The sequence below is a fragment of the Thermomyces lanuginosus genome, assembly GCF_041956635.1.
Source record: "Thermomyces lanuginosus strain ATCC 200065 unplaced genomic scaffold VTN49scaffold_2, whole genome shotgun sequence".
Classification (NCBI taxonomy): Eukaryota; Fungi; Ascomycota; class Eurotiomycetes; order Eurotiales; family Trichocomaceae; genus Thermomyces; species Thermomyces lanuginosus.
This window is the reverse complement of record NW_027192336.1, coordinates 167,465-189,400: the sequence shown is the minus strand read 5'-3', so window position 1 is coordinate 189,400 and position 21,936 is coordinate 167,465. Positions and strand designations below refer to the sequence as shown.

General features: G+C 51.9%; 7 protein-coding genes across 7 annotated transcripts; 5 read left to right on the top strand and 2 right to left on the bottom strand.

The window, feature by feature from the left end:
• Nucleotides 1–397: 397 nt before the first annotated feature.
• On the bottom strand, nt 398–803 carry VTN49DRAFT_907 (uncharacterized protein; the record flags this gene model as incomplete). The annotated part of the gene is made up of 2 exons (XM_069416580.1): nt 398–512; nt 619–803. The coding sequence occupies 2 exons, from the start codon at nt 801–803 to the stop codon at nt 398–400; spliced, it is 300 nt and encodes a 99-aa protein (XP_069272693.1).
• A 520-nt stretch (nt 804–1,323) lies between these two features.
• On the bottom strand, nt 1,324–1,587 carry VTN49DRAFT_906 (uncharacterized protein; the record flags this gene model as incomplete). Its single annotated transcript, XM_069416579.1, has 1 exon — nt 1,324–1,587. The coding sequence occupies one exon, from the start codon at nt 1,585–1,587 to the stop codon at nt 1,324–1,326; it is 264 nt and encodes an 87-aa protein (XP_069272692.1).
• A 102-nt stretch (nt 1,588–1,689) lies between these two features.
• VTN49DRAFT_905 (uncharacterized protein) lies at nt 1,690–3,329 on the top strand (the record flags this gene model as incomplete). Its single annotated transcript, XM_069416578.1, has 4 exons — nt 1,690–2,156; nt 2,209–2,239; nt 2,290–2,660; nt 3,248–3,329. The coding sequence occupies 4 exons, from the start codon at nt 1,690–1,692 to the stop codon at nt 3,327–3,329; spliced, it is 951 nt and encodes a 316-aa protein (XP_069272691.1).
• A 3,821-nt stretch (nt 3,330–7,150) lies between these two features.
• VTN49DRAFT_904 (uncharacterized protein) lies at nt 7,151–8,189 on the top strand (the record flags this gene model as incomplete). Its single annotated transcript, XM_069416577.1, has 2 exons — nt 7,151–7,260; nt 7,316–8,189. The coding sequence occupies 2 exons, from the start codon at nt 7,151–7,153 to the stop codon at nt 8,187–8,189; spliced, it is 984 nt and encodes a 327-aa protein (XP_069272690.1).
• Nucleotides 8,190–8,681: 492 nt separating this feature from the next.
• On the top strand, nt 8,682–10,757 carry VTN49DRAFT_903 (uncharacterized protein; the record flags this gene model as incomplete). The annotated part of the gene is made up of 3 exons (XM_069416576.1): nt 8,682–8,702; nt 8,798–9,629; nt 9,676–10,757. The coding sequence occupies 3 exons, from the start codon at nt 8,682–8,684 to the stop codon at nt 10,755–10,757; spliced, it is 1,935 nt and encodes a 644-aa protein (XP_069272689.1).
• A 719-nt stretch (nt 10,758–11,476) lies between these two features.
• Nucleotides 11,477–15,647, top strand: VTN49DRAFT_902 (uncharacterized protein; the record flags this gene model as incomplete). Its single annotated transcript, XM_069416575.1, has 3 exons — nt 11,477–11,542; nt 11,597–12,557; nt 12,607–15,647. The coding sequence occupies 3 exons, from the start codon at nt 11,477–11,479 to the stop codon at nt 15,645–15,647; spliced, it is 4,068 nt and encodes a 1,355-aa protein (XP_069272688.1).
• A 1,777-nt stretch (nt 15,648–17,424) lies between these two features.
• Nucleotides 17,425–21,023, top strand: VTN49DRAFT_901 (uncharacterized protein; the record flags this gene model as incomplete). The annotated part of the gene is made up of 6 exons (XM_069416574.1): nt 17,425–17,514; nt 17,576–17,606; nt 17,664–18,206; nt 18,269–20,335; nt 20,389–20,484; nt 20,539–21,023. The coding sequence occupies 6 exons, from the start codon at nt 17,425–17,427 to the stop codon at nt 21,021–21,023; spliced, it is 3,312 nt and encodes a 1,103-aa protein (XP_069272687.1).
• Between the last annotated feature and the right edge of the window lie 913 nt (nt 21,024–21,936).

Here is a 21,936-nt window from a genome sequence, read left to right as displayed (position 1 = left end):
GGGAGATACGAGTTTGACAACATTGATAACTAAGTTACAAAGTTATCATTCATGAGTTAGTTATTTCGAATTATTTCTCCATTCCTGCATCAAGAGGGGCATGTAGGGCTGAGCTGCAGCGAGCCTACCAATAGAGAGGGGCAATGCCATAGATACGGCGGAGAATAAGTCCATCGTCCTGCCTGGACCACCGAATCCAATATATATTACTTTGAAATAGGTGATAGAAGGGGCGTGCGCAGGCCAGAATATCAGATAAAAAGCAACCAATGGCTTTACCAGAGCCACTGAGGATCCTCTCCCTTGGTATGTTGCCCAATTTCTCAGGTCATTAATCACCTTATCTGACTATGCTCGAGATGGGGGCGGGATTCGGGCCCTTTCAAGTCTTCTATTTCTAGAAGATATCATGGAAAAGATTCGTGACAAGAATGGCCTGAGCCATGTCCCCCGACCAGGCGAATATTTTGACTTGATCGGAGGCACGGGAACTGGAGGGTGAGGTTGACCGTCTAGTTACCGTTAATACTGCCACGTTGACAGACTACATGATACAGTATCATTGCGATTATGCTTAGAAGACTGCATATGACAGTCGATGAGTGTATACAAGCGTACCGCGACATGGCCGAACGTGCCTTCTCACTGAAGCCCAGGTCAAAATCCCCAAGCAGATTCAAACAGAGAATGGCATCCATACTCACATCGAGATCGACTTTGGACATTCCCAATTCATCCTCTTCGATGTTCTCTGCCAAGAGTCTTGAGGATCCATTGAAACTAATAATAAAGAGTTTCTGCATGGAAGCGGAGTGCAAGAGCCGCCGAAACAAAGGCAGCCAATTGCTGGGATATGTCCTCATGAAGACGAGCTTTTTTGAGATGAGACTTGCACGAAAACGTATGCCAGCAAATGCAGTCGAGGAACTCCAAATAGAGTGACTTCATAGGGTGGCCCTAGCGATCACAAGGGATAACTTCGACGCCCCGCCGACCCTTTTCACAACTTTCGATTCATCGACTGCCTTTGAGTCGTGCACCATATGGCAGGTTGCGCGGGCCACATCAACAGCAGTCGGTTTCTTTGAATCGATAAGACTTGGGCGAGATGGCATCGAATATGTCAATGCTGCTTTTGGGACGAACGCAGGCCAGATAAAAGACACGCACATTTTGCTGTGCCTTTTGGAAGGAACAAAATTTCGTCGGTCGAAAAGAAATTTTAGAGCAGCTTCTTACATATATCGCACCGAATGCCGACGCAGATGATTGTCAAAAACCGCCATCGTCGGCCTAGGAGGTGTCGGGAAGACCCAGATTGCACTAGAAATTGCCTTTCGCGTCCGCGAGAAATATCCTGACTGCTCCATCTTTTGGGTTCCGGCAACGGATGCCGTCAGCTTCAGAAACGCGTATAGAATGATCGGTCAGTTGCTGGGGATAGACGGGATCAACGACGACAAAGCAGACGTGGAGGAGCTTGTAAAGAAGACCCTGAGCCATGAAAGCATGGGGAGCTGGCTCTTGATTGTTGATAATGCCGACAGCCATGACCTTTTGAGCGGCAATAACAATCTTGTTGCCCATCTTCTGTTCAACAGACAAGGGTCACCGCTTTTCACGTCACGGAACCGCGAACTTATATTGAAGTTTGGTGTTTCTGCGCTCAATGTTTTCGACGTCTAGGGCATGAGCGAGGTTGACTGTTTCAAATTCTTGGAGACTCATCTGCCAAAGCGCCAGATGAGTGACCATGAAGATACAGCAAAACTTCATGACATTCTGGGTCATCTGCCTCTTGCAATCAGGCAAGCTTCGGCATATATTGCCAAGAAACAGATCACGACAACACGGTACCTCGAGTACTGCCAGTCAAGTGACAAATACATGGTGGAGTTGCTGAGCAGGGGCTTCGAAGATAACCATCGATACAAGGAGGCGCAAAATCCGATTGCAACAACGTGGCTCATCTCATTTCGACAAATTGAAGAGACTGAACCTCTCGCTGCTGATTATCTGAAATTCATGTGCTTCCTGAGTGAGAAAGCGACTCCACGATCACTCCTTCCTGGTGATGCTTGGTCACTAGAGGCAGAAGTTGCCATTGGGACGTTGAAGGTATACTCTTTCATTACGGAAAGAGAGATGCCGGACAAGTATGATATTCATCGGCTGGTAAGACTTGCGATTGCTGAACTGGCTAGGCAGGCAAGGGGAGCTTGAAGGTTGGACGATAAAGGTAATACGACGTGTCGATGAAGTTTTCCCAGACTCTATTCATCACAACAGGGGGAATGGATAGATTACCTTCCACATACTCTGCATCTTCTCGAGCGCGAAACGACTGCAGAAGATAAAAAGGTGGACCTTCTCTACAAATTGGGTGCGTCTTCGAGTTTTGGTTTTAGTATCGCGAAGCAGAATCTGCATATCGGCGTGCACTGCAGCGGCGAAGGAAAAATTCTAGATTTTGGTAGTCTAGACACCCTTATCATCGCCAGCAGGTTGGGTTTCGTCCTTAATCTCCAAGGAGAGCACGAGGAAGCAGAAGCTATACATAGACGGGCATTGGCAGCGCGCGAGTGGATGCTAGGGCCCGACCATCCAGACACTCTAATCAGCGCCAGCAACTTAGGCCACGTCCATTGTAGCCAGGGAAGGTTCGAAGGGGCAGAAGTGATGCATTGACGGGAACTTAAGGGAGCAGAGAAGGTATTGGGACTCGACCATCCAGACATACTATGCAGCGCCAACGACTTGGGAATCGTGCTTTATAGTCAAGGACGGTGCGAAGAGGCAGAGGAAATGCATAGACGAGCACTGGAGGGACACAAGAAGGCGCTAAGGCCCGACCATCCAGACACCTTAATCGGTGTCAACAACCTGGGGTTCGCCCATCATTGTCAAGGACAGTATAAGGAGGCAGAAGAGATGCATAGACGGGCACTGGAAGGACAAGAGACGGTGCTAGGGCCTAATCATCCAAATACGCTCCTCAGAATCTGCAACTTGGGTCTCGCTCTTGATAGTCGAGGACGGTATGAGGAGGCAGAAGTGACGCACAGACTGGCATTTGAGGGACAAGAGAACGTACCAGGGCCTAACCATCCAAGTGCGCTTCTCATCGCCAGCAACTTAGGCTCGGTCTTTCGTAATCAAGGACTGTACGAACAGTCAGAGGTTATGTATCGAAGGGCGGCAGGTGGCTGGAGAAGAAGCTTGGGAGTGTCCATCCATACACTATCAGGGCTGTTGACAGCCTTGCTCAGATTCTTGAATGGAAGAAAGGCACAAAGGATCAGGGAGAGTCCGTCCGAGTTTCCGAGTAAAGTAATTTAAACGAGATAGGGAACAGAGGCCACATACAAGTAGAGCATCAGATTCATCGTTCACTCTACCCATCCCAATAAACTGGCGAACTGCTCATGCGAGACACATTGATCCATCCATCCATGCCGCTCACTAAAGAAACGGTATGGCAATTCGTTAAACTTTGATCTCGTGGTGATATCCTTGTCGGGATACCGCTGTTTTCTCGTCTAGTCTGTAGGTGAATTCATCGGAAGGGACAGTTAAGAAGCGGCCAGGTTGACGATCGCCATATCGACTTGAGATCGGCAACTATGCCATGCCCAAACCCTACATTTGGCGGCATTACAAGGTGTCGTTCTTTTATTCACTAACATTGATATCATGCTTAGTATCTGGACTTTCTTCTCGTCGCTTTTCAATTCGCTTTTAAGCTCAAACTGTGCAATATGTATACGCGCTCCGGTTACTTCGACGATTATCATCTACCATTGGACAAAGGTACCGTACGCGGCACATCGGGGACGAAACAAGGATTGAAAAACCAGATCTCAACGCCGCCATCGTGGACATGACTAGACAGGACAAAGACATCGCGGTCACCTAAGGTATATAACCAATATCGTCTGGCATGTGCGGGGACTTGGAGGACCTTGAGAGTGTTGAACTCTCAGACATCCAAATGGCACGGATGCTGTGTTCTGGTTTTGGTTGTAGTCGTGAAAGATCTCCACACCATCGAACTTAGGGCTCCACTGATAGACAATGCTAGAAGTCAGAAAATTCCAATGGGTAAAGTCGCGATCGTAGAAATAGGGCTGCAACGGACTCCACCGGACGCGTAGCTTGTCGATGGCATGATCATAAATAAGGTCCATCACGTCGACACCACCATCTGCATATCGCGCACGCCTTACCGTCTTATGGCCGAATGTGCGGATGCTGAAGGAAGAATAATCTAATGGTTCCAGGCATGTCGTGTCCACAGAATGTCTCGACAGCGATAAGTGAAATTGTCTGCGGTTGAGCAACTGTTCAGAAGATAGAGTCCACTTGGACTGTTGCACCAGTGGCGGATCCATGTCCATATCGATCTCGAATGTTACCAACATATTCTCATCTGTATTCACGTGCCAGAGCCATAAATCGGTGAATTGCCCTATTTTTTTTTGAATGTGATTCGAGGTTACGTTCCAAACGTGGAGAATCGTCACCGACGACTTGTCTTTGCGCAACCTCTCGCGAATGAGAACAATGTCCTTCTCGAGATAAGTACTGATGGGATAATGATGAAAAGCAGACTTCGCCTTGCACATTGCTGTTTTTTGTGAATATTCCAGGCTGTCATAGAACTGGCAGTCCTGTTGTGAGATGATACGGACAAGGCGAAGGCTTGTCTTCATACCTATCATCTTGATAATGGATAACAATGCAGCGATCGGAAGTTAGAATACTCCGGTCACAAAGAGATTCTTCTGAGGACACTGTCGATGCTTCTCCTGTCTGAAGATCCAATATTGTAACGGCGTGATGTGCATAATAGAATAGCCGTCGGGAGTGATACCAAAACCAGGATATTGCTGACAATGCGAGAAGTATCTTCTTGACAGGCCGGCAATTCTGCAACCCCTATTGCCATCGGAAATAAGTTACGGCGTTGTCGGAAGCTTCGTCAATATCATCTATGTCCAAAAAGGGAAGTGTTTGGCCCAAAGCTGACTTAATTATTGCGTCTCACGAGAAAATAGAATGCCATTGCTTTGAGAGACCTAAAAGGTGTCCTTGTCAGAATTTATAGCAATTGAATATCAAGAAATGAACAGTTTCCTACCCTCTGGCTCCGGAATATGTCTGCTGGTTCCAGATACTTCACGATATCAAGCACAAGCTTGAGAGGAAGTGAGCCGACAATGTCATGTTGAGATGGGAACTGCTCTAAGGGGTACTTTCACAGTGTCCAATGATTCACCCTCTTCATGTCGATCTTGATCCGTATGGGACCTGGTCCTGATTAGCCATGAATATTTCCAGCAAAATGCACATTCAATGTGTGGCATAGGCCTACCTGTCGTGGCAATTGGAGACATCGACTGCTATCCCCGCAGGGGCATCGTTGATGGAGGGATTCATTGTCAGGCTCGACAACTTTGATCAGAGAGATTTATGTAGGGCAGGATTCAGCGCACATAGCGGGGGCGGCATGTGTCAGCCGCATCTGCCGGATACGGTACCAACGACGTACTTTAGGGTACTGCAGATATCAGAGGATTTCTCGAGGCAAGAATTCTCTTCATTCCTCCTTGAAAAGTTACGAATATTCGATGACTCATATTTTAAATCATTCAACCATTCTAATTTGATTTGAGAATGTATCCGGAGGGGACTCATTGAAAGCCAAGCACAGTGCCAGAACTGGCTGTTTCGTTTCGAGAACAGCAGGTAAACTATTTCAATGTTTCCGTCACCATTGAATATCACGCCCATGGGGAACGGCAGGAGTATGTTCACTTTACGTCACGAACTAATACCACCGTATGCGAGAGCATCTACGCAGATCCAACAACTATTCCCGTCGCGGGGGCCCTCAGTGGTGGTTGCTAAACCACAACAGTGTGTATGACAAACTTTGTGCACATTTACCATTCCCAGATCCCTGTATATATTGTTGCTCATGATCCATACAGCAGCGACTCCACGAGGCTATAAGTTGTGGATGCCTTTTAGGTGTGGCTACCGGTGTCGAGTCTCCACGACCAGTTCGTCATCTCAAATGATTTCGACCTCGTGAGAACAGCTGGCCAGTTTGGCTTTCTTCTTCTTCTTTTTTTTTTTTTTTTTTTTTAATTTTTTAATAAGAGCAGAGAGTGAGCATTTCTTTAGGTCAGTCATGAAACGATCTTGGAATATTGGAATTTAGGGTAAGAAAGTCACGTGCGGCAGCAGAACGAGGCAGGTTCGAGACGGGGAGCAGTAGAAGTGCTTATTCTGGTTCCGTATTTCCCGGCCGAAGTCTGAAAGACAGTCGGGAACATCTTTGATAGTTAGCTCTGTTAATGGTAGCTACGACAGATGAATAAGAGCACTCAGCATGACGTAGTCCAGTTACGCTCGATATGACCAATCAGGATGCAGTAGTTTGCCCTGCGATGAAATCCGGTTCAGGCACAAAGGATTCCTCGGGTTCCTGAGGTCTAGAATATCGGATCCTCATAAGATTGATCAATGGACGCAACACAGATGTTCGACCCTGAATCATTAGGACACTTTGAGGGACGAAGGATCGGTGGTGCTAGCAAGATTGGATCGATCGAAACGCAAGCTTCTATCTTGCCATCATCTTGGCAGTGGCATGATGGCCATGTGGAGGAACTGTCAAAGGACTCGGCAGCGATCTTGACTGCTAACATTGTATCATTACAAGGCCGCCATCTCATTTAGCCGTCAACGTACTAGACAGTAAAGTCCACAACGATGATCTGTAAGTTGCCCGAGTCTGCAGAAATATCAAAAGCCCAGAATAGTAGGACTTTATTGAGGTGTTGAGATGGAGCCAAGGGCAGACGACTCATGAGATGCGCCCAGCCAGTCCAGCTTCTTTGTTCTGACTGCCAAAGCACATCGGTTCTTTGACGACTCACTCCCGAGTTTCTACATTTCTTTCTTTACCCCTGCCCTTCAGCGCCTATCAGTATGATTGATGGGAGTGATTCTTTTTGTGGAAGTTAGGTTCTTTACCTAAAATCTTTCTCAGCCATCAAGACTACTAATAAGTCGAAACACTCTCGCACTAACTCGACACATTTTCACGTTTCAGAGTACTCTCGGCAGGGGAAAAATAGTCATGGCATTCTCTACGGTTACAGTTTTTGTTACGTTCCTGGCCTTCATCTCCATAGCTTCTGCTCATGGCTTCGTGACAAAAATCACCGTACTCGGAGATAATAATAAGGAGTACGTCTCAGTCTCGCTAGGTTGCTAACACAGGAGAGATCGCTGACCATTGCAGCTACCCCGGCTTTGACCCGAGCACTCCCAAGGAGGTTCCTCCGGGTCTCGATGTCGCTTGGTCTACTAGTGCCAGTGATCAGGGATACATGAGCAGTTCAAATGCCTCGTATCACAGTAAGGACTTTATCTGCCACAGAAACGCCAAACCTGCTCCAGACGCAGCTCAAGTTCATGCGGGCGACAAGGTGCAGCTTCACTGGACTCAATGGCCTGGACCTGAGGATCACCAGGGTCCTATCCTTGATTACCTCGCGAGCTGCAACGGACCCTGCTCAAACGTGGAGAAGGCGAGCCTTAAGTGGACGAAGATTGACGAGGCAGGGCGCTTTCCCAACGGAACGTGGGCAACGGACCTGCTCAGGAATGGGGGAAACACGTGGAATGTGACGATTCCATCGGATCTTGCTCCTGGAGAATATGTCCTCCGCAACGAGATCATTGCACTTCACTCGGCGAGAAATATGGGTGGAGCTCAGCACTACATGCAATGTGTCAATCTGAACGTCACTGGCACCGGCCATAGAGAGCTACAGGGCGTCTCCGCCGCAGAATTTTACAATCCTACGGATCCTGGAATTTTGATTAACGTCTGGCAAACTCAAAGCCTTTCCTCCTACCATATTCCCGGACCTACACTGTTAGCCGCCGATACCGGCAACGACGGTGGCCATTCTGCATCATCTACCTTGGCGACTGTGACAAGCAGACGTCTTTCCACTCCGAGCGACGCCATGCCCGGGAATGGTTCATACGGTGCAATTTCGCCGCCCCTCAAACCTGCTAAAGGATTCCATCCTGTTTGTAACGCCCGATTCAGACATGGCAGCACTTTCACTTTGACTACCCTGGTCGCACCACCAGCCAGGACCTAAAATGCGGTTATGGATATGCTCTCTCATTGTACGATAAGCATTTCAACAATCTGGTTTCAATGTATTATATTTTCATTTCTCCTTCTTGGGACTGGCAAGTTCCGCGCTAGTCCAGTTGCCTGGGTCATGGCTGGGCCAGTTGGCCAATGTGAGCACGTTGACTCATAACCTATCTTGCTGACTCGAAATGATGTCTTATTTGTCTAGATTGATTAAGTTGTGACTGACTCAGGTATGAATTGTTTTTATGTCCTTTTGTACGGTTTTAGTCGACAAAATCCTGTTGTAGTTTTGAAACTATTGACAGAGCCAAGAATCACAAGGCTGCATCAAGCTTTTGCATGACCCGTCCCGCATTCCCCTCATATCGAAGGAATCACGAGCCATCAGAAGAACAACAGCTCGGTGACGGCTGTTGGGAGAGAGACACTTCGATTTCTCCTTACTCTGTCCCATGCAGTAGTGCCATCCCCGATCGAACTTGTACCGATCATGTTCAGGAAAAAGCCGACAGTGAGTCGACTCGAACCCCGCCGTGCCCCTCACCAAAAGCTACGATCAGCATAAAAAAGGAACGCGATGAGCTCACAGGTTGCTGCGACGGCTAGATCAAAACTCTCTCACCGCTTCGGTCCTCAGATCGTCGCAAGATCGCCGATCAAATCATCAAAGAATACCAGCTCAGCGTCCCGACTACAACGCTCGCAGCGGAAGCCAACGATAATGCTGCTACAAACAATGCGGGCAGTAACGTCTCCGCGCTGAGAAATTTGATACTGCCTGAAAACACTCTTTCGGCTCGGTTCACGACAACAGCAGGTCCGGATCTGCGCGAAGTTCAAGGAACAGTGTATGTTGGGTCGCATCCAGAGTTCAATGGAGAGGAGCGGATCCTGTGGTTCCGCATTGAACAAGGTCCCGGTGCTGATGGACGGATATACCCCACGGTCTACACGCTGTGGCATGTGCCGCGGCTTGTCCCCTTGCTGCATACGCCCGCATTTGTGATGGGCAAGTTGTTCGGCGGTGCGGATTTGATGACACCAGGGTTGGCGAATGGGCCGCCATTTCCAAAGGGAGCTGTCAAGGGTGCGACAGTGGCCGTTGCGAGTTTAGATCGCCCTAGCGTGCCGGTATTCGTTGGCGTTTGCGAGATTGATATTGCAAGCTTGGGTGAGGTGCAGGGAGCAAAGGGTCATGCGGTGCGGGGCGTGCACTGGGAAGGAGATGAGCTGTGGTCATGGAGCTCATCGTCGCGGCCAGGGCAACCGGGCCCAGAAGCTCTGGAGGGATGGAGCGACGACGTTAAGGATGTCGAGAACGCTGTCGAAGGTCTAGCTTTGGAGGATAAGGACGAGGGAGGAGTTCCTGTGGCGCAGGCGTCGGAGGATCAGCCAGAACCTGCCCAGGAAGAGCCGGAAAAGGAACCCACTCAGAAAGGTGTGTTAGATCGATTTCTCGTAAGAGCCCATATTGACTTGAGCAGAAATCGAGGAGGCCTTTGTCAAGGCATTCTTGTACGCCCTTTATCAGGCGAAGAAGGACCACCCAGACGCACCAAAACACGGCCTCTCACTCCCAATACAACCATCCGCTCTGATATCGAACATCATTACGCCGTATCTACCAATCTACTCGCCCCAGCACGCACAGTACTACCAGCTGAAGAAGACTAGCTGGAAAAACGTAAAGAAGTTCATCAAGCATCTGGACAAAGAGAAACTGGTCAAGTCCAAAGACCGCAGCGGCCAGGAAACGGTTATTGTGGATGTTGACTTTGACCATCCTCGCGTCAATGAGTTCGCCCCGTACCGGCTGCCGAAGAATGTGACCGAGAGCGCCAAGAAGGGCACTTCTGGCAAGAAACCTCCGGCACCCAGCGAAGGCGGCGATCCGTCGGTTGGACAGACAATCACCGTGCAGACTCTATACCGACCTACGCAGAAGCTAACGCCGGATCTGTTTCCTTCACTATCTGGGTCCGACCCCAAGAACTACTATAAATACTCCGATGTCTCTAGCCGGCTAGACGAATACCTTGAGTCGCAGGACCCGCCGCTGGTGGTGCCGGAAAACCGCCGCATCATCAAGTTGAATCCATTTCTCTCCAACACGGTGTATTCGGGCTCGCACCCTGATGACAGCGCTGCGCTGGAACGCGGCGAGGTCACTCGGGACGGTCTCCTGAAGCGGATCACGGGTGATACATCACTAATGGCACCATACTACGCGATTCTCAGACCCGGGCAAACACTGTCCGAGGTCAAGCCCAAGGCCGGATCCGCACCCAAGGTCAGCGTCGTGATTGAGCGGCGAGCATCCAACAAGACGGCCACCAAGATCGTCGGTGTCGAGATCTTCGGCATCGTCCCGAACCTCCTGGCCGAGGAGCTGCAGAAGAAATGCGCTTCTAGCACGAGCGTGACGCAAGCCACGGGCGCAGTCAAGGGGGTGATGGAGGTACTGATCCAGGGTGATCAGCGCAAGGCTGTGGAGGAGGCCCTTGGACGACGCGGCGTCCGACCGCAATGGATTGACGTGGTGGACAAGACGAAGAAGAAAAAGTAGTCAATGCATGCTCCATCCCTGGAGGCTAGTTTGGCCGAGGTTACGAAGTCATGTCCTGGATGTACCTAGTACGCTCCCAGTCTGGGATGAGATCATCCAACGCCGGAACAAAAAGGCCCAGAGTCCCGCGGGTTCTCCACCACCGCAAAGGGAAAAAAGTTATCAGATGGCGCTATTCCGCATATGGAAGATTCATTGTGAGGTGTCTTGTCCATCGGCCAATAAAATTTTTCGCCGGGTCCAGCCTCCGTTAGTCACCACTGATTGATAACTTTAGGCGGTGGACCTTGCGAGAGGTTCCGAGCATCGGATTTTGTTTTTTGTGGTTCGATTCTTCAATTCCTCTGAAAGCAGGAGAAATTCAGGAGAAATTTTGTAGGGAGATATTGGCAGTTAATCGTTAAAACTTCGAATTGAGTATTTTATGCTACTCCGTGCTGAGCACTGAACTTGCATGACTCGGAATTTATCGCACATTGTCCGGTTCGTGAATTGGGTTATCTGATCGCGGGTGGATCGATGTATGATGGTGGGCCATGCATAGTCAGAGTCCAGTTTGCTCTCCAGAGGGGCTTCTTCGGCGTCTAGGATGAATTACTTTTTTCTCTTCTTTTCCTCCCATTGAGTCATGAAAGACGGCCTGAATGTGCCGCATTTCCTGAATTGACCGCTTCATGCTGCTGTAGCAGGGAAAAATCCACGCCTCTTTTTTTCATGTCATGTCCGACTCACCTCCCAGCAATGGGCCCGTTGAAAAACGGGAGCAGCCATTGTCCAGCTGGCTGGTTCGTGACTCAAGCTGTTCCATTCGAAGGAATTGATGAACTGACAGTACACAGACGCGGTTGTCACCGCGAAAGTATTTACCCACCAAAAAATCTATCCAGCAAGTCTTTGCCTATTTACGGCTGCTCTTTTCCTCGAATCCGACCCCCGTGGATGTCTTGTTGATTGTGTCGGGTGTGGTTTTCGCCATCGCAGCGGGGATTCCCTTCCCGCTGCTGGGTATCCTCTTCGGCCAGCTAGTCGACGACATGAACTCGGCGACCTGTATTCCAACCGATACCCACACGGCTGAGTTTCTGGACAGTGTGCGTACAAAAGTGTTGTACATTGTGTACATCACCATTGCCAATTTCGGCTTCATCTACCTCCATGCGGCGTCGTGGAGTCTCGTTGGCGAGAGACTCATCCGGCGGCTGCGGAAACGATACTTTCAGAGCCTGCTCAGACAGGAGCCGGCCTTTTTTGATACGTTGCCGTCCGGCGATGTCGTCTCGCGGCTGGTATCCGATATCGATGTCGTTCAGTCGGGAACCTCGGAGAAGGTCGGTGTATATATATCCACGCTGTCGTATTTCGTCGCCTCGTATGTCGTGGCGTTTATCAAGGTACCCGAGATCGCAGGCATGTTGGTCTCTGTTGTGCCGTGCTTCTTTTTGATGGCATTTGTCGGCGGTCATTATATTGGCAAGTTTGCGGGGAGAATCGCAGAGTATACGAATGCGGCTACCTCCGTTGCATCGTCGAGTCTGTCCCATTTGCCCTTGGTGCATGCTTTCAATGCCAATAGCCGCTTGGAAAAGATCTTTGCGCAGAACCTCAGCATGGCACGAATGGATGCTTTGAAAAAGGCTTTTACGCATGCCGCTCAGCTGGGTCTGCTCTACTTTGTCGCCTACTCGTCGAATGCCCTAGCATTCTGGCAGGGGAGCAGAATGATTGCGGATTCTGTCACAAATGGTGGCTCCGGAACCTCTGTGGGTGCCGTCTACACTGTGATTTTTGTTCTTTTAGATGGTCAGTGGCCAGCATGATATATCATTGCTCATCTCCTAACCGTCGATAGCATCCTTTATTCTCAGCCAAGTGGCGCCTTTCATCCACGTCTTTGCCGCAGCTACTGATGCGGCAAGTCGGTTGTTCAATGTCATCGACCGCCGTTCCGCCATCGACGGAACCGCCGAGGACGGCGATAAAACTGCGCGGTTCGACACGGAAACGATCTACTTCCGAAATGTTCACTTCTCGTATCCCAGTCGTCCAGATGTTCCCGTACTGCAGGGCACCAGCTTCGAGATCCCGCCCAAAAAGCATACAGCCATTGTCGGGACATCCGGCGGCGGCAAGTCAACCATCGTTGCCATGCTCGAGAGATTTTATGATCCCAAAGAAGGCTCAATCTCTGTGGGCAGCACAGATTTCCGTGACCTCAACGTGCGATACCTGCGAGGCTCCATTGGATATGTGCCGCAAGAGCCGACACTGCTCAACCGCTCGATCCTGGAGAACATCGCGCTGGGACTGGTGGGCTCATCAATCCCAGGACACGCAGAGCTCACCCAGACACTTCTTGGCCCGGCGCTGTCGGACCTAGTCAAAAAGATCCAAAACGGAGCGTCAGAGGCCGACGCGCTCGCGTCATCTCCCGCGCCTGTGGCCGAAATTATCCGCTTGGTGAAACACGCGGCATCGACTGCCAACGCGCTCGGCTTCATCGAGGCCCTGCCCCATGGCCTCGCCACCAGCGTTGGCACCGCAGGTAACAGACTGAGCGGCGGGCAAAAGCAGCGGATTGCACTGGCTCGCGCCCTCGTGCGCGAGCCGCGGATCCTCCTCCTTGACGAGGCCACCGCCGCCCTGGACTCGACCAGCGAGCAGCTCATCCAGGAGACGCTCAAGTCATTATCCGACAGGGTTACCATTGTGTCGATTGCGCACCGCCTGGCCACTGCCAAGGACGCAGCTAATATTATTGTTGTACAAAAGGGCTGTGTGGTCGAGCAGGGTACCCACGCGAATCTGATAGCCAAAGACGGTGTCTATGCCGGCATGGTCAGGTTGCAGAACCTAGAGCGCGTAAACTTGTCTGAGGTGTCAACATTGCAGTCAACGGATGAGTCGAGCACTGCAATTCAAAAGACAAGCCAGTCGGATGATTCTGGCCACCTTCCAGAGAAGGCAGAGGCCACATTAGAATCTCACTCGGTAGAGGGCTCGACAGAGAAAGGATCGGAAAAGGGGAGGAAAGAAGAAGAGAAAGCGAAAATGTCCGCTTGGGCCACGGTCAAGTATACTTTCCCTCTAATCCGACCAAATCTCGGCTTCATCCTGCTCGGATTCGCCGCCTCCGCCGTTGTCGGTGGCAGCTATTCCGGCGAGGCGATTCTGTTTGGTCACACCGTGGGCAATTTGAGCCCGTGCAAGGGTGAGTCGACAATTCGGCACACGGGCCATCTATTTGGATTGATGTTTTTCATTCTGGCCATCATTGAGCTTTGTGCGGTTGTTGTCAGCGGGTCGGCGTTTGGCTGGGCAGCTGACAAGATCCTGTACCGCACTCGTGTTCAGTCTTTGCGCGCATTGCTGGGTAAATCTCTTCCGTGGCATCAGTCCGAGGGCCGCACACCCGGCGCGCTGGTGGCGCTCATCACCAGCGACGCCGCCGCGTTGAGCGGGCTAACTGGCACAACGATCGGACTACTGTTCTCGACGGCGGTTAACCTGGTCGCGGGCATCGTCATCTCGCACGTGTTTGCCTGGAAGATTGCGGTGGTCCTGCTGGCTACCGTACCCGTGCTACTGTTCGCCGGTGTCATGAAGCTGCGCGTGCAGGCGCAATTTGCCGAACGTCACCAGAAGGCGTTCGCTGATGCTACCGCCATCTCCTCTGAGGCGGTTGATGCCATCAAGACCGTTGCTGCATTCTCGCTCGAGTTGGAGACCTACGAAGTGTACAATCGGTCTCTGCAGGGTCCTTACGAGGCAACATTAGTAGCCATTGCCTGGGGCACTACATGGCTCGCACTCGCATTCAGCATCAGTAATCTTGTCTACGCTCTTGCGTACTGGTGGGGTTCGCGCCAGATCGCCGAGGGCCGCTACACACAGACACAGTTCTTTACGGTGCTCCCGGCCCTGCTGTTCAGCACCCAATCGTGCGGCCAGATGTTTGCTCTCGCTCCTGACGTATCCAAAGCCAAGGTCGCGGCGTCTAACATCGTGCGCCTTCTGACCGATCGCGAGCACAGCGAGGAATTTCCCGACCGCCTTCCAGATGATGGCCGCAAGGATGACATTGAAGCTCATCCTGGCCGCACGAGCTTGGAAAAAGCACCATTAACCCCGGACCGCGGCGGTGGTATTGGCGTGGAGCTGCGCGACGTGCACTTCTCGTATGCAAGCCGCCCCGATCAGCCCGTGCTCCATGGCATCAGCCTCAAAATCCCCGCGGGCCGGTTCTGCGCACTAGTTGGTCCCAGTGGCGCTGGCAAGTCGACGATCTTCTCATTATTGGAGCGCTTCTACCGGCCAACGAGTGGCAGCGTGGTCATCGACGGTGTCGACATTACGCGACAAATTGGCACGGCTTTCCGCGACGACATCGCGCTGGTGCCGCAGGAGAACGTGCTGTTCCAGGGCACTGTAGCGTTTAACATCGCACTCGGTGCGCGGCCGGACCACGAGCCCTCGCAAGCCGAAATTGAAGAGGCGTGTAAGCTAGCGCACATCCACGACACCATCAAGGCCCTGCCGGATGGCTACCAGACACTATGCCACCAAGACGGCCGGCAGTTCTCGGGTGGGCAGCGCCAGCGCCTGTCCATCGCACGAGCTCTCGTCCGCAAGCCGCGGTTGCTGCTCCTGGACGAGTCGACGAGCGCGCTGGATGTTGAGTCGGAAAAGCGTATTCAGGAGGCCCTTGCGACGGTGGCGCAGCGTGGTATGACCGTCGTGGCCATTGCGCATCGGCTCAACACGATCCACCGCGCCGATCAGATCTTTTTGATTGAAGATGGGCGATGCGTGGATCAAGGCACGCATGCGGAATTGGTACAGAGAAGTGAGACGTATCGGAATAGCGTTTTGCATCAGACATTGGAAACATAATTATAGTTCATAGGTCCGCATAATTCTGGATAGAGTTGTTTAAAGCATTAATTTTTTTTTTTTTTGTTTACGGAGCTATGTGAACGTAGAACCGCTGTCATCAGAGAGCTACAGTCCCCCTGAATGAAATAGATAGGAGGGTTCATCCAAACTATGGCCGGAACTATTGAACGCTTGGACCGCTTATCAGGAGGTCCCTGTCAGCTCTCCGCAGTTCCACACCGGCCACTAGACATGACTATCAGACCAGGCCGGAAGGATTCGTCTCTGCATCTCATCCTTTTTTGGTCAATACAGAAAACAGGGATTGCTGATGCCATTTTTTATTTTCTTTTCGATGCCGTGAGTCGATCCCGATCCCCGTTGATCCTCTCTCATCTTTTGTCGATCCCAACAGACCTGATACTCGCCCATACCTCACCCTCTACAACTGTAACCCTCGCTTCGGGGTCTAGCAAGTTGCCGAACACCGACGTTTCATACCATCATACGGTACCTGAGCAATTGCCGAACGAACTGGCGGTCGCGTAGATCTTCACCCCATTCGCCGCTCCCTGTCAGCCTTGTCGGACCCTGGCAGTTCAAAAGTGCAAAAAAAAGTTGAAATCCGGATCCGACAGATTCTGATACACTGGCTTCTGGACTAAAGGATGGTCAACCGCGTCATCACGGAACGATCAGGATTTCAGGCTAAACTGGTGTGATCTTCAATCTCGATCAAAGTTTCTAGTTAAGAAGCTGGTTACCCTTTAATTTAAGGTATTGACAGGATATCTCTGGTCAGTGAGAGATCGCTAGGTTCGCCAACCGCTTGCCTCCTCTTCTTGCCCCTGTCCCTCCTGCAATGCCCCGGCCAGATGAATGCCCGATTGGGAAATCCGGAGAAAAATAACAATCCCCCAATCTCGCTGGTCCATTCGGGGCTGGCCAATCAGAACGGCGGATGGCAGTCGTCCATGGTCTGGAATCCAGCAGGTGATTATGTAAACACCCAGCTGTGGTCAGGTGATTTGCCCGCAGGAACAATGGATTCTTCAGTGCTCCCCAGGGGGTCTCGATTCGGGGATTTCTCTGGCTGAATTCGATCATTATCAGGAGAGAGTCAGATAAACCTAAAAAGAAATGGCAGATCAGAATATCAGGGACTAAGGTTAATCCGTCTCGTACTGTACCATAGATAGATTCGACGATGACTAAGAATTCCCCCCTGGAGGCATGGGACTAGTCTCGCCTCAACCCGCTTGGCATCTTCCCTCAATCTCGACGGCCACACCGCGCCTGAGAGACTCCTGATCCCGATTCTCGCGTCCCTCGCGGGCTCCAGTGGACTCAATCGAGTCGCGTCGGTGGTGAGCCGGGCTGCAATGGGTCTGCTGACGAGTGCGTGATACGGAATTACGGAATATTTTTGACTGTTGACTCCTCAGACTCGACATTGGAATACAGTACGGAGTGCTGTATTGGAACGTTGTTGCCCCCCCTCGACGGTCCGTCGGCAGATTACAGGAGTAACAAAAATCCTCTTTGGCAATCGTGTGTTTCGCCATTCGAATCTCTAAATCTCCCCGTGATCACTCGTTTCCAACGTGAATTTGTGCGCCCCTTTCCGATCATCTCCTCCCGCTCCTCCATGCTAGTTGCGCAACAATAGCATTCTTGTCCCTCCCCGGCCGGCCAACTGTCATCGCTCATTTCTCTTCGGCGGGGCCGTGTGTGACGCTCGCAGAAATATTCGTTGGGATCAGGGATCGCAGGCTGAACAGCTTCCCGACTCAAGATGGCGGCCACCATGGATCCCGCGCCCGCTATCCCGGACGCCCAGATGGAAGCGGATGATATCCCCTTCCCATGCAAAGGCTGTGGTGAGGTAGGCGGTGGTTCCCTGAGTCGCTAGGTTCAAACAGGCTGACATTACATTTGTGTGGTAGATCTTGGAGGAAGGCAAGGCCTTTGAATTAGGTGAGTGTTTACCCATTATCCCTGGCTCGGATTTCCCGTATTAATCCGCAGACGTAGCCGGCAATCGGTGGCATATCGACTGCTTTAGATGCCACACCTGCGGAACCCTGCTCGACTCGGACGCCCATCTCCTGCTCCTGGGCGATGGCTCGTTGATCTGCCAGAATTGCACCTACAGCTGTAGCGCCTGCGGCAACAAGATCGAAGACACGGCCATTTTAACCGGTGACCAGGCCTTCTGCTCCAATTGCTTCAGATGTCGCAATTGCAAGAGACGCATCGAAAACCTGCGCTATGCCCGCACTTCGCAGGGCATCTTTTGTATGGATTGCCATGAAACGTTGATGCAGAGGCGCCGGAAGAAAAAGGCAGCGGCAGCCGCCAAAAAGCCCGCCCATCTCGACAAGTCTCTACCCTCGCTCCCCGTCGAAGAGCCTGAACTGCCGCCGGTGGCTCATGATCCGAGCAAACACCACCACGGTCGCGATGGAGTGCCAGACACAACATCACGCAGCCATTCCCCGGAGCGGCGGGTGCCGCCTCCTCAGCCGACACACCCGGCTCCGAGCCCGCCAGTTCGGCAGCCAGACAATTCAGCTGGTCAGTGTGCTCGTCTCGTTTGGCAAAACTTCCCAGTGCTAACATCTGCATTGTATGTTCAGACACCATGATCCTGCCCTCGACCACCTATCGGCCTCATCGCGAATCTGATGCCTCCAATAAATCTGAACCCGACGCTTTAGATGAATACCTGATCTCTGTCCGATACGACGGCGAGGACGAGGCCACTGCGCAAATCGCTCCGGCTGATCCTAACCTCCTCAAGAATCGAGAACAACTGTCATCGTTCAACCATGCCCCGCAGAGATCGCCGCCACCTCCACCTCCTCATGGCCCACCCCAGGAGGGTGGCCGCGCACCGACTGATCATGATGGCATTCCTCAGGTGGCTGAGTTGCCGGCGAATGAATGGAGACCGCACGATAAGCTCCAAGATCGTCGGGCCAAAGAAGAGACACCTCGCTCAGAATCGAGGGAGAGCGGTTCACGTCCATCTTCACCACACGTTCGATCCAATGTCCATCCTGACTCGCTCAAGTCGTCCGCGACGCCACAGAAACCCGCAGGTACTGCGCCCGGGTCAACATCATCGTCCACACGCCCGTCGGGTGATCTGCATCGACTCCATGAGTATGGTTCGACAGACTCGTCCCGATCTCTCTCATCGGCTCCACAGTATCCTAGGCGTGGAGACTCTCTGGAGCAGTCCGTGACGAATCATGTCCTTCAGAAAGACAGCAGCGAAGCACATGGTGTTAACAAGCCTCAGACAGCACCCTCGAGTGGAACAAGAAAGGAAGACGCGACGGAACCGTCCAAGACATCCGCTGATGTCGCTCAGCAATCACCTCGCCCGACGACCAGCCACGCTCGAAGAGGTTCGACGACCACCTTGCACTCCGACCCGGGTCGTGATGCCGGTCCAACTCTGTCGCCGCTGCGGTACAACGCTACTGGCGGCGAGTTGTCCATGGACGATGACCTGGCGCGGATCTTGGGATCAGATACATCTCGTGATACCAAGGAGGGCAGCGGGGAGTCGTTCTTCAAGCGGATGTCCAACTCGGTCCGCCATGGCCGCAGCTTTAGCGATAAGGCCTCACGCATGTCGAAAGACGCCAAGTCGATCAAGTCGTCTGGGGCAGGGTTGCAGGACGCCTTTGAGGACCGCGATGACGTGACCTGGCTGAAGAACGAACTGAGGAAAGAACGGCAGCGGTCACTGGAGAAGGATCAAAAGATCGCGGAGCTGGAGGCGGCGTTGAATGCCCAGGCGGAGGTGAAGCAGGCCAACAGCGAACTCAAGGAGAAGCGGTCGACGATGGTGGTGCTGGACGCCAAGAAGGAGGTTGTGATGCGGGAGTTGGCCGTGCTGACCGAGCAACTGGAGAAGGAAAAGCAAGGCGGCGGGCCAATGGACTTGGCCAAGCTGACGAACAGCGTTGTTCGCGAGTTTGCGGAAAGATTGAATCAGTTGAAGGAATCGTTTGCGCCGGAGATTGAGAAGTTGATGAAGGAGCGCAGCCAGATGCAAGAGGAATTGGAGAAGCTGGCGCGGATGAAGGACAAGAGCTTCTCGGAGTTTGAGCAGCTGTCGTCCAAGAACGCGCAGCTGGCAGAGCTGAATAACCAGCTGGTACATCAGATTCAGGAGCTGTACAAGGCTAATTCCGGCTTGGAGGGATCCCGGCCCAACGGGCTCGGCATCCACTCGCACAGCAAGGAGAAGTCGGTCGGATCAGTGGAGGTCAAGACCGGGGACCTGGCGTCATCGGGCTCGTCAATGGCCATCCACGATGAGGCCGAGCCGGCCACCATCGTTCCGGGCCCGCAGGTCGTCAGCATCCGCAAGGGCCAGCCGCGCAAGTTCAACTGGAAGCGCGGAGGTCAGAATGTTGCCAAGGGTGTCACCAAAGGCATCAAGGGAGCCTTCTCGAGCGAACGGGAAAGCTCGTCGACGCAAAACCAGAACGGCAACAAAGAAGAGAGCGGCACGTCATCGACGACACAAAAGTCGCAAACCCAGGATCCCGGGCGAGGGTTCTCCAATCTGTTCGGCAATCAGAAGCGACCGGCCCCGTGGAAGTCGCAGCAGCAGCAACAGCAGCAGCAGAACGGGAATTCGAACTCGTCGGCGCAGACGGACAACGCGGAGAAACCAGCGGAGGGTAAGTCATACATTCGTTAGGATTCTCGTGTATTGACACTGATGGTTGTGCAGGTCTCTTCGGAGTTGACCTGGAGCAGCGGCTTGAGCAGGAGAAGAGCATCATTCCTGCGATTGTGACAAGATGTATCCAGGAAGTCGAGCTTCGAGGTAGGCCAGGACACCCTTGTATTGTGTTGCCGGCGCGGGCTAACTCGGCAATAGGCATGGACCAGGAGGGCATCTATCGAAAGTCTGGAGCCAGCTCGGTGACGCAGAGCATCCGAGACGGCTTTGAACGAGCCAACGACTTTGACATTTCGGACCCCGATCTGGATATCCATGCAGTGACATCAGCGCTGAAGCAGTACTTCCGGAAGCTGCCGACGCCGCTCATCACATACGAGGTCTACGACAAGGTTCTCGAGACCAACGACATCATTTCGCACTCGAGCCGCGTGGAGGCAGTCCGGAATAGCCTGGAGGGTCTGCCTAAGTCCCACCGCGACGTGCTGGAATTCCTCGTCTTCCACCTCAAGCGCGTTGTCGAGCATGAGAAGGAGAACCTCATGAGCAGCCAGAACATCGCTGTCGTGTTTGCCCCCACCATCATGCGCCCGGAGAGTATCGCCCGCGAGATGACCGACGTGCAGCGCAAGAATGAGGCGTTGAAGTTTATTGTCGAAAACTGTCAAGAGATCTTTATGTAATCCGCATACTTTTTTCATCTGGAAACGAAAGTTTCTGGGCCCCAAAATGACGATTCCGAAAGGCGACGCGTATCATGATTATCGATGATGTCGCGATGATTTGTTCTTTTTTGTTCTCTTCGTTTTTGCCTTTTTGCCTTTGTCAATACCCTTCGTATCGTCATATCGTAGCTTGTTCGTTCTTTTTTTGTTTTTGCTTTGTTTCTTTGATCATACTATCTGCTTACATACGGTTTGAGCAATAACGTGGCATTGTTGTTGATTTGTTTATTTTTTTCCGTCGACGGATGTTTTGGTTTTGCAGCAAGCAAGCAAGCAGGCATTTTTCAAATGTTATTTTTGTATACCTCTTTGCATATCTGTCTATCGCATCAAATGGTCAGTGACAACAGTAACTTAAGCTTGAATAAGAGACTGGTTCTGAATTTTATTTTTGATGGATTGAGGGTGCTGTATCTATCCAGCACAAGGACAAGCATTGTAGCCGGGGTCAAATGAAGTCACCTCGTTCGGGCAGCCTTCGTCCGAGCTGTACTCCATATGTACCAGGGTCTTTACAGACAGGAGGGAGGTGAAAGAGCCGGCGGAACTCCCTGCAACATGTATACGAGGACACTTCCCGGAAGTTGAAACCGAAGCATGAGCTGGCGGTATTCGGAGAGCCCAGGATCTCGGTGGAATGGGACTTTGGACTACGGCAACCAAAAGCGGGCATGCCACCTAATTGACATTTTGGTATGGAAAGCTTTATGGTTTTAGGTATTGGAGTTCGAACGGTGGTTACTTTATGATTACGAGCCGGCCAATTACCGTTTAGCATTCCGAATGTCCCCAATCCTGAAGTTACGACCAGCCAACCCTACTTCTAGGTCAGGGCAAGTTATCCCATGGTCTGAACTCAAGAAGGAGCAAG